The sequence below is a fragment of the Clinocottus analis genome, unplaced genomic scaffold, assembly GCF_023055335.1.
Source record: "Clinocottus analis isolate CAN_PGR_092001 unplaced genomic scaffold, fCliAna1.0.p SCAF_18, whole genome shotgun sequence".
In the NCBI taxonomy this organism is placed as follows: domain Eukaryota; kingdom Metazoa; phylum Chordata; class Actinopteri; order Perciformes; family Cottidae; genus Clinocottus; species Clinocottus analis.
The window spans coordinates 11,827,949-11,844,426 of NW_027175909.1; the positions used below are offsets into that span (position 1 = coordinate 11,827,949).

Consider the following 16,478-nt stretch of genomic DNA (forward strand, 5'->3'; position numbering starts at 1 on the left):
GTGATCCACATTTTCCCAACATCTACAGTGCAACATCAGGATTTTGTTTTGGGTGAAATGTTTGTGGTTTAGATATCACAGATTCAATGTCTTCTTCGTGTCGCAACCACAATTTGATTGACAGTTCTTTTCATAAATAGTATACAAAAGAGTACACTCTTACAATACGGTTATACATACTAATACAATGGTTATACCGATACTACGGTTATAAATAATACACTGTAGACAACAGCTATAAATATTTCCTGATGCTCTCTAAGGTTTGTCTTATAGGAAATTATAAGCAATCAAAGAAACGTGTCATTACGGCAAACTGTTCAATTACATATTCAAATGTACTTCAATGCTCCTTGGAAGTCGTCTATCTCAACAGTTTGGGCCCTGACTTTGCATTAATGCACAGTTCTACCTTTTATAAAGTCCTTGCACTGATGCTTTTTCTTATCACTCACTCTCATCACTTCAGTCAATACGGGGAGATCTTGCAGTCAGGGTCTGATTCACTGCAGGCACTGATGTCAGCATTGTGGACTCTTTCTTCTTTTCTACACGACTGCTCGAGCGACTTGTTCCCGGAGCATATTCAGCACAGTCACCGACATGTCGCCTTTTTGAGGAGATAAAAGATGTCGCTTGTATTGCCATATATTGCGACAACTATTGCCCTGCGTACAGCGTCTGCAGATAAATGTGTTCTTATTGATTGCGCTTGAAATGCACCTTAATTCAATGTGGCCATTTAAATCCATGTTGCGTGGGAAACAGTTCAGCCAGATTCGCATTATTTCACTGATATGCCAGTCATAACAGTTATACCACTCTCCCTTGTCCCTTTTTGATATATATATATATATATATATATATATATATATATATATATATATATATATATATATATATATATATATATCCACATATGCTGTTGAAAAGGAAATCCACGTAAATCTCTGGTGAGAAGCACAACCAAAAAGGATTCGCTAACAGGAAACTGGGATGATGACTTCCAGCTTTCCTCTTGTCCAAACTCTCAGTATTGCGCAAACACGTTCCCTGTGAGACTCTCACTGTCTTTGTCCCCCGTTTCCATCTCTCTGTGCTCCGCCGTCTAGTTCTCTCTCATCCTCTCTCTCTCTCTCTCTCTCTCTCAGAGTGAGCACAGCAGAGCAGAGCGTCGCAACTTGATTCAGCCCGCCTGAGTGTACGCTACTTGAGTACTTGAACTCATCTGAACGTGTATTAACTAGTACTGCTAATCACATCCAGAGGAGGTGTTCTCCTCCTGAGGAAACAATTGCGAGGGAACTGTTTCGCCTCCATGTTAACTACTACCCGTGGACTGCCTCCAAGGTGCGATGTTTTCTAAATGAGCCGTATGTGCAAAGTAGTTAACATGTCTCTGATGTTGTGATGTCTTCTCTTGAGGCCCTGTGTAGTGCGCCTATAGAGCACAGCTTTACCAGCCCACTACTGTCTGTGATGACAATTCTACAGAGACACAGGCAAACATGTATGTGCGCGCACACACACACACACACACACACACACACCTACACACAAGCTGCATCGCTGCTCATGGCCAAGTTATTTTTCTCTTCGTCTATTCTGTGAGGTAGAGTAATTTAAATGTGCTCGTAAGGAGGTGTTTATGGGTGACCCTGAGTGCTTTCTCCATCCATCTTGGAGTGCAATTTCATCCTTTTTTTGGCACTAAATGCACTAGACAATATAAATGTAGTGAAAAGATATCCATCTTTTAAAAAAAAAAAAGCCCAAACATAGAAAACTTCAACTGTGTTTGTATTAATAGCAACATTCCCCAAAAGCCTGGATGAGTCATGAGTGGAGGCCCTGTGCAGAGCGCTTTGTCATCCTGGAACGTGACCAGACATTTTAGTCCCAGCGAAGCTCAGCACAAGGAGATTGTATCAGCACATAAAGAGCCCATTAACTGAAAAGGAAGTATCGACGTTGCTTCTGGAAGCTGCAGATACTGGCAGGACAGCAGCCACAACTTAAACGCACAATGTTGCCAGATTGCGGAAGATTGAGTTCCTGTATTGTGCATTTCTCTTCCAACTGTGCTTTATTGCAGCCAGCGGTTTGATTTCCCTGCAGAATAGTGGACTCCACCTCATTTTGGGAGGTAACTAGGCCATGGGAGGACCGCATACTTCTGTGGAGGCTCATCACAAAAGTAATTGTGACTCAGCTGTTGTCTGGCACCCAGCAGTTACTATAAATGTATGCAAAGATACAGACTTTCCTCTTCCGTTGCGCTGTCTTTCCTCTCCCAGCGTGTGCCTCAGGCTGTTCACTTTCACTGAGTTGCAGATTTAGTTTTCTGTGAACTCACCAGCGTTCAGAGTTGCGAGATAACATTGCACTTGATTTTTTTTTTCTTTATTGAGTGTCAGTGTGTGCAGAATCCGCGTAACAGCTCACAGGGGTCGTATCAATCTTAAAACGTGAGCGCCGGCTGGGCTGACTGCAACACATTCTCCCCAAGACACGATACACAAAACTGTCGTCCCACGCGCAAACACGCCCTGCCTCTTTTTTTTCTCCTTGTTCCTCTCTGGCTTCGATGCTTTTGAGAGAAAGCTCTTTTATATTCTCTTTCATGTCTCTTTCGCTGTCTCTCTCTCTGGCTGTCTTGTCCTGCCTCCGCGAGTCAATCGTTCACTCACAAAGTCACCAAAATCACCATCTTCTCTCCCTCTGGAACACGCTCACCAGCAGCACCAACTCATTCTGTCACTCTCATGTCACTGCAGACTATCTCACTCACCATCATGTTCAGGAAACTGGAACTCATTCTCTTATTTGTGCTCTCCTCCACCCCTATTCTTTTTTTTTTTTTTTTGCACTACCCTCAGCTCGTGTTCCTTTTTCCGACTCACACCTTATCTGCCCTTTCCTTTTTCTATCTGCTTATCTCAGTGACAGAGCCTGTCTGTCGCGCTGGAATGTATCCCACCAGCTGAAGGCGATGTGCTGTGCATAGTGCCGGCCGTTTGAGCCTGTCACAGCCTGTTCCCGAACCCGAGAGGGTTTGCCAAAACACTTTGCACCCAAACAACTTGCTCCAGTGCAGATCTGGAATAACTTTGCATTCTAAAAAAAAAAAAAAAAGATCTCAAATCTTTTTTCTTTTTTTTCCTCACCTTTATCCCATTGCAGTTTCAGCACTATTTCAACATTGGTGCATCTCTTTCTCTCTCTCTGCTGTTCTGCCAAGAAGAATAGATACATGTGGTGGGCAGAAAATAAAGACAATGGCAGGGAGCTGGTGGTAGGAGGAGACACAGAAACAGTCATAAGAGGAGGAGGTGATGAAGGGAGGAAGAGTGATCTGATGTTGAGTAGAGGAAAGTGGAGGACAATGAAAGCGAAGAACCGACAGAGAGATTTTTCGAAATCTCTTTGGTACAAAAGAAGAAGAAAAAGGGACAAAGATGGATGTGATTCAGATAAAGATGGTGCAGAGAGGAACTTAAAGGGGGAAAAAACAGGAAGAGACAGAAGCTGGGTGGAGTGAATATAGAGTAGGAGACCGGGACAGATGATGGAAAACAAATAAAGGGAAATTACTCAATGATGAAGGGTTTGATGGGCTAAGTATTACAATGTACAGGATGTTTTTATATCTTATATATGAACGGACCTCCTCAGAGGCGCAGTGCAAACCAAATACCCTCAATTTATACTCTGCGGTCGAAAACAAAGACGAAACCTGAAATGTGAGAACCGATAACAACAAGAGGAATGATCCGAGATGGAGAAATAAACACCGGAGTGTGGAGGGAATGCAGCCAAGTCACAAATCTGCACGTTGAAGTTGTCGCGGCATCTCCTCTGTTGTGTTGATGCAGGAGCTTCCCAGTGAAAGGCTTGCGTGTCAGCACATTCACACCGCACTCTGCACTGTGATAGTGGTCGGCTATCTCGAAATGTCCTGAGCCTTACGGCGGTAATGCTAGGCTATTAGAGGTAACTGCTGACCTGTTGAAACGAACATTGACAGCATCCCACTAAGCTATGTGGGAGATTTTACACTTTCAGTGTTCTGAATGGAGCTTTTTACTTGTGTGGCTGTTGTGTAATGACACATGATAGATTGCGGGTGTCAAGCGGGGAAAACTGTATCATAAATTACCATCATGCAATCTTCAGAACATGCAACAAAGTGGTCCTGACCCCCTTTTGATTTCGGATTCAGGGTTATATATGGCGTTGCTCCAGCCGGCCCGCAGCAGCAGAGTGCGTGGCGCACGCCTCGACAGGAATATCGGGCATTATTGCGACGTCGTTTGTCCATAATCAGAGGTTTACTCGGCTGACATTTTCCAGGTATCATGTTGAAGACGAGGCGGGTTTCGATGAAACTGTTTGAAAGGTCATGTTCAAACTGTCTCCACGCTGACTTTCACTTTCATTGCATCGCTCGACTGACTTTTAAGGATGTGGTGGAGAATCAACCCCCTGGGATGTGTCTGTGTCTCCTCTTCATTGTGTGGTATTGAGACAGGGTTTGACTGTGCTGTTTTCATTTCCTACAGAGTGGATGTGGATGCAAATGGAAATCCAGAGGATCTTTCTCTTGAGGTAAAAACACCTTATTGTCACGGTTCAGTAATCCGTGTTTTATCCACTCTGTTTATTGCTGCCGTCTTCGTCCTCCCTGGCATTGAAATGTATTTGAATCTGCAGCGCCACAACTATTCTACAAGGTGTATCTTCTATAATTACATTTGTTATAAGAAAACAAAGGATCTGCCAGTATACATTAAAGTTAAAAAAAAAATGATTAGCTGATTCCCAAAATATGAAGAGAGAAATTACAGATACTAGTAGAAAACGAGCAGGGTCGATGCCCTGACATCGTTTATCACGTCAAAATATGGATAAATGAAACGGCAGGAGAAAATGTGTATATTTTCAAAGTTTTCCAACATCGGCCAGCTGGTTTGTCTGTAAGAATACAGTCTCCCTGATTCATTTCTTTACCGGAATATGATGTTTCCCGGAGCCATATGCAATCCTGAATATTGTCACAATAGTGGAAGTGTACATAGTCGTCGTCATTGCTGTTTACAGAAGGGATTATATGTATACAGGATCGAGTACAGTAAAATGTGCTTTCTGCTTAGTTGCCAGCTTTACAGCTCTCCCCACTGGAGGGAACTGAACTAAGTGAGAGAGGCGCGGTCACATTAAAACCCACTGAAACTTCATTTGGTTAAGAGCTATTTTTAATTACCATTAAAGTGCTGCAGGCTCTACTGCGTCACATGCTGAATCTGTACGGGCTTGACTACTGCTACAGAGTGTTTTAAAATGTCTTGTTTTTCTCACACTGTACATCACAGGGGCAACAATATGCAGCATTTCTACACGTACCGTGCACTGCAAGGATTTACAGTACATTCTGCCACTCTTCCACTCACACATAAAGCTTCTACCCTTTAATCTCAGCCCTGTTGTTTATTTTAAGACTGCATGACATCAAAGTGAGAAAGGTTCAAGAGGAGGAATGCACTCCTCGCTTCCTGCTAAATGACACACACTTGCCAGCACACAGGCACTCCTGAGTGTGCATTTTTGTCGTGTGGGTACGTCCACCCACCCACACACTCCCCCGTCCCACTTTTCCATCAGTGCTTCCCAGCAGCTCTCTTTCATCTTCTTATTTGCCCTGGCTTATCAGCAAGCTGTGAATGGGTCGTGGTCTGGGCAGCTCGCTGGCATCACGAGGCCAGAGGGATAGACCGAATAGGCAGCATGGCAGGTCAGGGCTGGAAGGGGATCTCAGGGGAGAGGTGAGGCCAACTCTCTGGCTCTTTCTTATGGTAATCCATAATGTAACCTTGCCCACTGCCGGGGGGCGTGTTCACACTGTAGCGAGGGGGGGGGACCTCTTGGGACGCTGATGTTTTTTTTTTTTCGAACAAGATTTTCCTATCGAAGCACAGGGCCCCTGGTCCCACTTGTAAAAGCTGAGGTCATCGGATACGGCCCCGCTGACTATCCAGGGGTGCAGGCTTTCAGCCTCTCCATCAGGCAGCATGTATAGCCACCCCAGAGGGTCTTAATGTATCAATGAGTAACAGTGGTTCTCTCATGGTCTCTACAGGTTGCTACAGGGAGCCCAGACGCATCAGGAGGCCTGTGGCACCGTCTGGACTACAAGTATCCTTTCACTGCTTTCTTCTCAAAAGCACTCTCACATCTGCTCAATCGCACAATGGTTAATGCACTGGTCTGTGGAGAAGTACCATGCAGTGAGTACAAGGGAAAAGAGCAGAGCGATTCATTTCAGGGGGATGTGAAGAAAGCCCCTTATGTACTGTGATGGCAGAACAAACAGGAAGTTCATGAACTAGTTCAGATGCGTGGTGGGTCTATTTACGCATATGTGAGGGATGTTTTTGAAACAGTTTAGTGCGCAGCATAAAGGAAACCGCAATCATGGCTATAACCACAAGTCGTGTCGTTCAATATCAAAAGTGCGTTAAAAAAAAAACACACAAGGTTTTACAGGGGGTAAAACCACAACCTGGTTTTGTTAGTTTTGGACGGAGCCGTCATGGCGACAGACATGCAAGTAATATTTATATTTTCGTATAACAAGTAAGGGTATTCCCCAAAGTAATGTACTCTAATTTACTTGCTGTTGGCTACACGCTGGAATCCTGTAAGCAGAAAGGGAAGTTAAATCATTTTGGCATTAAGCATACAGTCTTGGCCTCATGCGGACTTCATTAAGTTTAAGGTAATCTAATTTGACCACTTAACGGCCTTGTGACCTGGCCGGGTGCTCGGTGGGAGCACATCATTTTATTTTATGGACTCTATCACTACAAAACAATGAATGTCCGTCTGCAGTCGAATCATGCATGACTGTGTTAATATTTGATCGTAGATTATTTGTTTTTGAGAAGTGAATTTAAAGTGAATTGCTATTAGGGGATATGCAGTATAGGATTATTATTATAATTAAATCAATAAGCACTCAGTGTGTTTTGGAAAATTTGCAAGAGAGCAGGTTTAGCACTGGAGGTTTTGGCGAAATGGAGCTGTTTATGGAAATAATTATCTTGTGTGACGTCAAGTCAGTCTTGAGTCAACAAGTTAAATATCTAAATCTTTTGCAGACAGTTTTCTCTGATTATAATAACAGTGTGACACTAATTAGAAAGAGCAGAGCTTGTGAGGTAATGGCACTAGTCTTTACAGAGTCTTTAGACGGTATTTAACTCCTCTGAAGTTGTTTGTTGACAGGATACATGAAATACAATGAAATTACTGTCAAAACATTCTATATTGAAAAATGCATATCAGTTTTTAATTTAGTTTCTCAGAACAATTTCAGCAGCCTCAGGTTTTTTTTTAGGTCTGTGTCCGTATCAACGTGGCCTCACTAGATCCTTTTCACGTCATCTCACACGCAGTCAACAGCATGATCTGGTAATATTACCTTTAAGTGATTCATAGCTATTGGAAAGGATAATTTCGTACGGTATATTCTTTCTCGGCTCTAATGTCTAACATTCTGAAGTGCCTCTTCATTGTTCCTTTGTGTTCTCACAAGTCTCCATGGCCATGCTGCTGAAAGGCTTCATCACAACACGATGCTGCCACCACCATGTTTCACAGGATGTGTTAGATGAGTGATAAACTCTGTCACGCATCCACCAAATGTTGTGCTTCACATTACAACTGAATACATTGAGACTCACCAAGGAAAATCCTTGGAATTGTGTTCATATTTTGTGCTTTTCATTTTTTTGCCTCACCTTTTTTAATTTATTATTTTCACAAAAACACTCATGGATTGCTTTATAGATTGTTGTTTAGGGATTAGTGGCAATGGTCCTTATTCAACACAATTCAAGTTCCCAATAAATGCAAAAAAAAAAAGGTGAATGCGATTGAAGAAGTTGTGACATTTTTCTTCGAACCGACTAAAAGTTGTCACGAAGAAACTCAAAGTCTTTGCAGAAATGTACTGAATGAAATGTTTCTGGTGGAGTTTTTAGGTCAATGCTTGACATAATTTCAAAATGATGGTCATCTGACTTCTACACAGTTTCTGACAATACACACTGAACGACAGTCAGCAGATTCAACACCACAGCTTAGCATAAAGGCTAACATGTTGCATCTTGTTTGTTTAATCTGCCAGAGCCAGGCTAACTCTCGAGTGTCAGATAGACAGCCAGATAATGATAAATGTGCTAAACCCCACATATAATATTATGACACATTGCAAGCGTTCACGTTATGATCCTTTCATAGATCCATCCACTCATTGCTTGCCATCCAACCTTGCAGAGTGGGTTGCCATATGCACTACAGACACACACTCTTTGGCTTTAGTTAGATGTCGACATAGTCTGTTGGTTCGTGCATTTAACATCATGTGTGCAGTGTTTTTTTTTTTAATTTAAATCTGCATGTAAATGTGTAAAAGAGAGAGAGAGAAGCTGCGAGCAGGATGAAAGGCACAAACCTGGCCATAGTTTCTAATTGTTGGGGGGGGAAAAGCCTATTATAGAGATGCTTTGATGTGGACCAGGTGAGAGCGACCTGGAACCGGCTGCCAGGTAATTGAACCTCAGCTCGGCGCCTCGTCCTAAAGGCACACCGCCGCTTCCTTAAACGTGTCCCTGTCAGCGTGGCTTTAAGGCTCATTAGGACAAACATTTTACTCTTAAGCAGTGATTTTGACGGACATCAAAGCCCGTCTGATCTTTCCTGCTGAAGCGGTTTGCAGGCTGTGGTTTCAGGCGCTGGCAACCGCTGTTTTTGTTTTGACTCTGGCTTCCCAGAGGCCACCCGGGGCGTCTGCATTATGCAGTTGGCTTGGTCTCTGGATGGGTCTGCGACGTGACTCGGGAGTTAAATCTCTCATGTTACCTATATTCGTGGTATTATATAATACCGTCACAGTGTCTATAAATGTCCATAGTATTGATCAAATGGTGACGAGTCATATGTCAAATCTGAATCTACAAAGTCCAAAGTAGCTGCAGCTGTCAGATGAATAGAGTGAGAAATAAAGTACAATATTTGTCTCTTTTGAAATGTAGAAATATGAAAGCCTATTTCCTCCAGTAAAATAAAAAAAAAATGATGTGTTAGAAAGTCATAATTATGAGATAGTCGAAATTGCAACATAATTATGACTTTTTTTTAACCCATGTTTTTCTTCTACTGACAGAAGTATAAAGTCGTGTAAAAAGATGAAACTAGATCCTTCTTTTCTTTTTTTATACAGCCACTAACAAGTTCTAAAGGAAAATAACAAGAAAGGAAATGATAAATAAATGTCAAACTATTTGTTTAACATGGAAATACGGTCACAGCCAATAAATTATATCCTTGGATTAGAATCTTATGATAAAATATGATTAAACATATGGCATATGATTCGCCAATTACAATCTATAACTATCAATCTATGTCTCTCTCATCCTGGTTGAGGTCAGGAAAAGGTGACGTGTGCTACATTTAGGGAGGGAGTGATGCTTGCTGCGATGATGCTGAGGCGGCAGTTGGGTTTCTACCCCCACACAACTCCTCAGCACCGTTACACACTCCTACACATACACACACACACACACACACACAACCTGACACCATTGAGGAGCAGAAAGCAGCTCTAGCAGTTATAATTACCAACACTGACTGGTGTTATGCCAGCGTGGAACAGGAGGACACCACGCCGACATGAAGACAACTCATTCCTGCAGGTCCCCAGGAAGTCATTATTCCCTCTTGTTACCTCTTCATCCATCAGCCCTCTGCTTGTTCTCTGTCCCTCATTTTAGATATGTATAAATAAATCCTGTTAGCTGGCAGAATAGGGCCCATCACTCCCACCTCGTGCATATTGCTGATAAAAAAAAAAACAACAGGGTATAGAAATTGGTGCCAAATAACATATTAGATAATTTGCCTCTGCTCTTTGTTTTATGTGCTCATGCCAGAGCATTGTGTACTTGTGTGCTGCCTAAGTACCACATTATTCCTGATATGCACTGAGGTATAAAGGTTGCCTTTTTGTAGAGAAATCATAGCAGTGATGAAACATTGTTTTGTCTTTTTTTTCCACGAGGCGCAAGGAGAGCAAAGTGCGAATGCCCGCAGAGGGGCAATTATTATCAGAACCTTTTTTTTTTTCAGTTGAAAGCTGGTTTGTGTGCCGTTATTTTTAAGGGTCTGTAATGGAAAGGATACAGAATCAGGTGTATTACAAGATCGGCTATCACCAAGCTATTGTGTGCAGCAATCTGGCTTGAAAAGAGGATAATATAATAGAAGACAATATGTCTTTGTTATTATGATGTTGCTACCTACTGTTAGAGCACATGACATCTGAAAACAGCCCTTTCAACACTGATTAGAAACACTGAACCAATACTTAAATTCATCATCACTTACCTCAAAGTGCAAGTGCAAGAGTGACCCCTATTGCATTGATGCCTATTTTTCTACAAGTAAATCATATATTATATCTGTCAATCTCTCTGCAGTTCTGCCCCCACTCCTGGAAAGTCTTACTTTATTGCATATTTTATTGTTGGCTTTTATTTCTTAAATACAGCTACCCGGGAGAAAATAATGACTCACTCTAGCCAATCTTTTCAAGTCTAATGAATACTGTCCTGATTTTCCTTCCCACATCTGTGGCTAAACAATAAACCCCCTCTCCCTCACCCAAATAAAAAAAAAAAACCATATGATTCTTTATGAACTCTAAAACACATCAGTGGAAAGACAACAACTGTCACATACCTCACTAAATGCGTCCCTCGATGGATGTACTTTGGTTCTGCTAAAATGATTGCTATTAAAACTGTGTGGCCTGAAGCCAGATTTGGAAAAGGCCAAACAGGAACAATGTTCCTCGCAGTTGTTTTGTCATTGACACGTCCACACCTTTGCCACTATGACTTAACAAGGTCACAGATACCTGAAGCCGGTGCTGACGCATTGCGGCCCTCCCCTCGCCGACTCCCTGCCACAGTGTTGCGGGGTATTTGCCCGACTCTTCGGCAGCCCCCATGTCCAGGAGGTGAGACCTCCCTCGTGTTAACGCGCACTGTAAATGTCTTCAGAGAAGAGAAGGATATCAAAGCTACTACTTTGTCGTTCAGGACGAAGAGCATCTGGGTGAGACTGAACCAGACGGCTCCACCTTAGAGCTGGCGAAAACGGAGAGCCAGCTCGGATCTCTGGGAGGTGACTCTGGATCAGCACATCAGGAAGACCTGCTGGAGGGAGACCTGCTGGAGGGAGACCTGCTGGAGGGAGACCTGGGACTCGGCACTGCTCCCGCTCTCGCCAGGGAGGCCTGATGCTCCAGGAGTGCTCTCCTCTCCGAGCTCGTCAGACCCTGCTGCCCTGAGGCGAAGGCCCTGCCTCCCACAGTGAATGGGGGGGGTCACTGGCCCCGGGGCATCTGAGAGAGGCCGACCGGGAGTCTGCGTTACAGCGGTTCCCGAAAGGTCACGCTCTCCCCTTGTGCTGACTCGCACGCTTCGACACACTCGCAGAAGGACAAATTACAAAGGCCAATGCTCTTCCTGAAGCTCTGCTGCTGATTTTCTTGGCTTGTTTTGCTCCAGTTTCAAGGAATTTAATAACTTGAAATGGAAAGACTAATCCTGCCTTTAAGTGGAGCCTCATGTTTAACACAACAGGAGGCGGAAACTGACCTGTGTGTGCTCAGTGTACTTTTCACACAGCATGCGATATTATAATTCAACAGTTCTGGTTACAATACAACTTGTTAAGTCACACATGGTTGCCCGTGAAGCAGCTTTCTAGTGGTTGAATGCGGTCTCGGTTCACGCTTCAGGAAGAATTGCTCCAGAATTGAAGGCTATAAAATTCCCCTTCATCAGCTAAAATTATATTTTCCTGCCAACTTTTCTTGGCTCTTCCCCAACTCCTTATTAAACTTTGAATGCATTGTTTTCTGGTTGAAATAATTCAAAAATGCTAAATCATATTAACAGCATTTCCTCTGAATTCTTTATAGGTTGGACTTTGCTGCTTTCTGAGTAAATCATTGTAAATCTCTGGGTCCCATTCGCCTTGTGTGAAACAGTTGTGTACTGCACACACTTGATCGGTGAAGGTTAGGCCTCGCGACTATGCAGACTGTTAATACAGTCGTTGTCCTTGAAGTGAGGGCTTTCCATTTTATGTTGTGAATGCATGAATGTATTAATATAACGCTCCTGTTTCAGTCCTCAATTGATGCAGAGACATACAATGCATTCTCCTTTGTTTGCAAAGATGTTTGTATTCAGTTTTGTTCTGAGACTGAAAGACAGCAACTCGGCATCATGAGTCCTCAGACGGAGACACTCAAGCTTTCGTTCAATCCATAAAGAAACAGTTACCCCAACAAACACAGGTATCTTTTGTCTTATTTCTTATTGTCGGTCTAATTCCGAGTACAATCAAGTAACAAGTTGTTGGTGTGATTTGCTGATTGGAAGACGTCACCTGTAGGCGTCACAATGCATCTTTTGGTCAGTGATGCTCAAAGTATCAAACCTCAATGTCTCATTCTACATATGAGTTACTTCTGGTGAAGAGAAAAAAAATATATATTTTCATTGAGAAGTACTCGTTGAAGAACGCCCACCAGCTCCAGCGTTTATCTCTGAGGGAACCAAGCTGCTCACAAGGGCTTACGCCGTGTCTGTGGAACCTTTTTGAGAAAAAAAAAAAGCCTATTGAGCTTTTCAAGTGTCATTTTTGAGCATCACAAACCACATTTTTCTGCACTGTTTCAGTGAAGTGCGATCACATCTCTAAACCTCAGCCAATCTTGTCAAAATCTAGATGGAGTTGAAGTGGAAATTCAGCTTTGTTGTAGTTTTAATGAAGTGTCTCTAACTTTAATCTCTCTACTCAAGTGATTTGATATTATATACTATATATATAGTATTTCCTCTTTTGTGCCAATTCTCTGACATCCTGTGGATAATAATGACCCCTGCCAACTAATGAATAGTATTTCTGACTATAATGAATAACACTTTTTATGACATACTTAAAAGGTACCCTGTGGAGAGTTTCACCACGAATAACATTACAGAGCAATGCTTTTATATGATCTACCGGCAACGAGGAATCACCAGGTAGAAGAGGTAACTATGATTGATGGTTTCATTCTTTGCAATTATTTTATAAGGAAGAAAATGCACTGAACTTCTCGGCCCTGGAGGATACACATGGTGTGTTCGGGTGAGAAACACTGAATGCAAACAGAAACTCCACAGGGCAACTTTAAGTTGTAGGAAGAAGCAACATGTGTGATGCTCTTCCAGCACAATGCACTAAACCGAGAGATGCCTTGAAACGCCTCATATCTATGAAGAGCAAAATGATTACAAACCTAATATGTGATAAAAAAAAAAATGTTAATAACATAACTTTACTCAATGCAATATTCCCAGATCATGTGTTTTTATAAGAGCAAGCAATTGTAAACATTTGAAATGGTAGAACAGACTGCTTACACTGAGAGAGACTCTCCAGCTCCACAGTTATGACATTGTCCACAGTGCATGATATCATCCTACGAGGATTTGGTGACAAGAAATAAAAACAAACATCCTCTTTTTTTTTTAAATCTAGAAAGAGCACTACTGCTGTTCTGATGTAGCCTAGTCATCACACCTCTACCTATGGCACATCAACAAACCAATGTATTGATTGTCTCTGACTTTAACCAGATCATACAAATAAACATTAGCAATGAGCTTCTTCTTTTTTTTTGAATCAGTTCTTTGTTTTTCTGTCATCAACTATTTTCACTTTTACAGACAGTATGGAGACTGGAAGAAAAAAAAAAACATTTTTTTTTTGTAAGGTTTTGAACATTCAAAAATAACCTCAAAATATTCACTTTGAAGTGTCATCATAACAAGATACATGAATTATACAGTTGTTGTTTTTTTTTCTCCATTGTTGCAGCTTCACTAATTAAGTCATTGTTCACAGGCCGTACATCGTCGCACACATCCAATATTCCAGTATAAAAGACGTGGTCCCTTCAAATACCACAACAGAGAGAAACATGATACATTCCAAACGTGGCCAGCGCAGCTCCTCCAACACTGAGTTAAAGTAAAGCTTTAATTCCACAATAAGAGGAAACGGCACTCGATGCAAAAATGAACATTAAATTAAAAGGTCTTTGGTGGAGAGTCGGGTTTCACAGTTTGGAGTAAGTCAGTAGCGATTTGCTCAAGTCCTTGGCCTCCCCGGCTGTTCTGACTCTTTCGTACCCTAAAACAGACATGGCATGGTGACAGTAGTCCTCCACTTGTTTGATCTGTTGAATGCTGAGCACTGTCCTCCATGCACTGGCGGCCTGTGTGGCGTTCCTGGACGACACTATGAATGGCTTCGAGGAGGAGCTGGAGCCGTTGGTCATGTTCAGTGCAAACGACTCGATGTCGTGGTTGGTGGTGAGGTTGGCGAAGCGGTAGATGTTCCTCAGGGTCTTAACTGGGTTCTCCACCAGGTCCTCGTACCGCACCGCCATGTACTTTCCCTTCAGCCAGCTGGGTGGGTTTAAGGCAGTCCTCAAAGTCCTGGAGGTGCGGTCACAGATCACCTCCATGGCTCCTATGGAGTGGTAGTCGGCGCCATCCTTCTTGTTGGCTTTGTGACCGGGATCCACAAAAGGGATCCGGCGCAGTTTCGGATCCCTGCTGCGGACCACCTGTAAATTCTCCCTTATCAGGCCGTGTCTGGATTTGATCCTGGAGTTGGCCACTGCCCGCGGGTCTCTTACCAGGTGGATCACCTTCAAATCCAAGGATGGATCCTCCATGAGTGGGGCCAACACGTTAACGTCCAAAATGCGTACCCCTTTAATGACTATGGTGCTGTATTTGAGGCACTCCTCCTCCAACAGTCTAAGGCTTTGAGGGGGGCACTTTTTACACACCTTATCATCCACCATCCCCACCACCTCTTTCCTGTAGGCGGAGCAGAGGGGATAGGAGCACACCACTTTATTGAGGGTGGCCCCAAATAGTCCCAAGGAAGTAAAATTCTTGCCCCCGGGGCTGTTGTAAAGTTGAAAAACAGACAGATCACAGCGGTATAAGGAGCTCAGCATGTCCCTGGCTGCCCCTTGTAAAGACACGGCATCGCCCGGGTACAGTTTCTGCCAGATGTGCCACATCGGCTCATACAAGAAGAACACTTCAGGGTTTTGGTTAAAAAGCTCCCCGAAAAAGGACGAGCCCGACCTCCAGGTGGTCAGAACATAGATGAGCTGTCTCTTTTTGGCCAAAGAGGGCCTGTAGAGGAAGCGAATGTCAGATCTGCTCTGATAAGTGGTGCTCCTCATCTGATGATTACACTGCTGAGGCTCTTTAGTCCATTTATAATTAGCCAAGTTGAGCATGGTGAGGACCAGCAGCAAGAAGTAGGCCATGAATAACACAATCCTCTTCCTGCGGAGGACTTTCATCACGATCCCAGGCTGCGCTATTATCTTGGTATGATTCCTGTAGGTTTTAAGCTTCCTCCCAAAGCCAGCATCCTTCTCCCAAGGCGCTGTCAACTTCAGTGGCTGATGGTATTGTTTGCCTCTCATCTGTACCCTCGGAGAGTGGCTCTCTCACCACTGGACAAAGCTCCTTACATCGACTGTGTACCGACACTCTGCAGGATGTATACAGTCTACGCTGGGACTTGATGCCCAGTTGAATAGCCGCTCATTAGGTAATATACTCACCAGCAATTCAAAATCCACAACACGATATCCCGTTTTCACTGCACTGCGCAATGTTCTTCAGAGGAAGGGATGAGACGAGCGTGGAAGTTGACCATGGCGAGCGTTGCAGTGATTCTGCGGGTGGCCCGTGTTCACAACAAAAAGGAAGAAGCCTTCATCATTGTAACAGACGCCCTTTTTGTCCACGTTCAGCGAAGGCATCCCTGCGCAGTTGCCATCTGATGCATCCTGGTAAATGCCGCCTGCGAAGACTCCTCCGGCATCGCGGACAATGGAACCGTCACGAGTTGGCGCGCCTTTCCGGAGCTCGCATCGTTCCGCGCCTGCCCGAGCGGATCAGTGGACGGCCAGTGTTTCGCGGCAGGCTCCCCTCGCTCTTCGTGCTGCTCCGCTCGTCCAACTAATACAAACTAGACCGATTCAATCAGAATACGAGGACAAGGCCCCGCCCACAGAGGGACGCGATTGGCCCGAGTGGCGGGCGTCGTGCGTCAGCGAGCTGCGCCATTGGATCCGCCGCGCGTCCGTCTCGCTGCAGACTCGACCCTGGCTCCCACAGATCGCAGCAATGGTAGACTGTGGGGAATGATGCTGTTGTTGTGTTTCACAGAGGCCTACCTCACTATCTGCCTCCTTGTGACCATGCTCCACCCTTCCTTTTAAGACGTGCAGCTGCACACTATACCAGGTGCCA

General features: G+C 43.7%; 2 protein-coding genes across 2 annotated transcripts in view; one reads left to right on the top strand and one right to left on the bottom strand.

Moving 5' to 3' along the window:
• The window catches only part of LOC137788812 (sodium/hydrogen exchanger 9-like), a 52,047-nt gene extending 40,681 nt beyond the window's left edge, over positions 1 to 11,366 (top strand). The window contains exons 13-16 of the mRNA XM_068581920.1: positions 4,563 to 4,608; positions 6,137 to 6,192; positions 10,978 to 11,083; positions 11,166 to 11,366. Coding sequence (XP_068438021.1) covers positions 4,563 to 4,608; positions 6,137 to 6,192; positions 10,978 to 11,083; positions 11,166 to 11,366 — 409 coding nt within the window. The remainder of the gene's footprint in view (positions 1 to 4,562; positions 4,609 to 6,136; positions 6,193 to 10,977; positions 11,084 to 11,165) is intronic.
• Positions 11,367 to 13,470: 2,104 nt separating this feature from the next.
• Positions 13,471 to 16,173, bottom strand: chst2b (carbohydrate (N-acetylglucosamine-6-O) sulfotransferase 2b). The gene has a single exon (XM_068581852.1). It carries the CDS (start codon positions 15,641 to 15,643, stop codon positions 14,246 to 14,248), a length of 1,398 nt encoding a protein of 465 aa, XP_068437953.1. The 5' UTR covers positions 15,644 to 16,173; the 3' UTR covers positions 13,471 to 14,245.
• Between the last annotated feature and the right edge of the window lie 305 nt (positions 16,174 to 16,478).

Coding starts and splice junctions, on each gene's coding strand:
- chst2b (XM_068581852.1), bottom strand. CDS start 15,643: ATGAGAGGCAAACAATACCATCAGCCACTGAAGTTGACAGCGCCTTGG.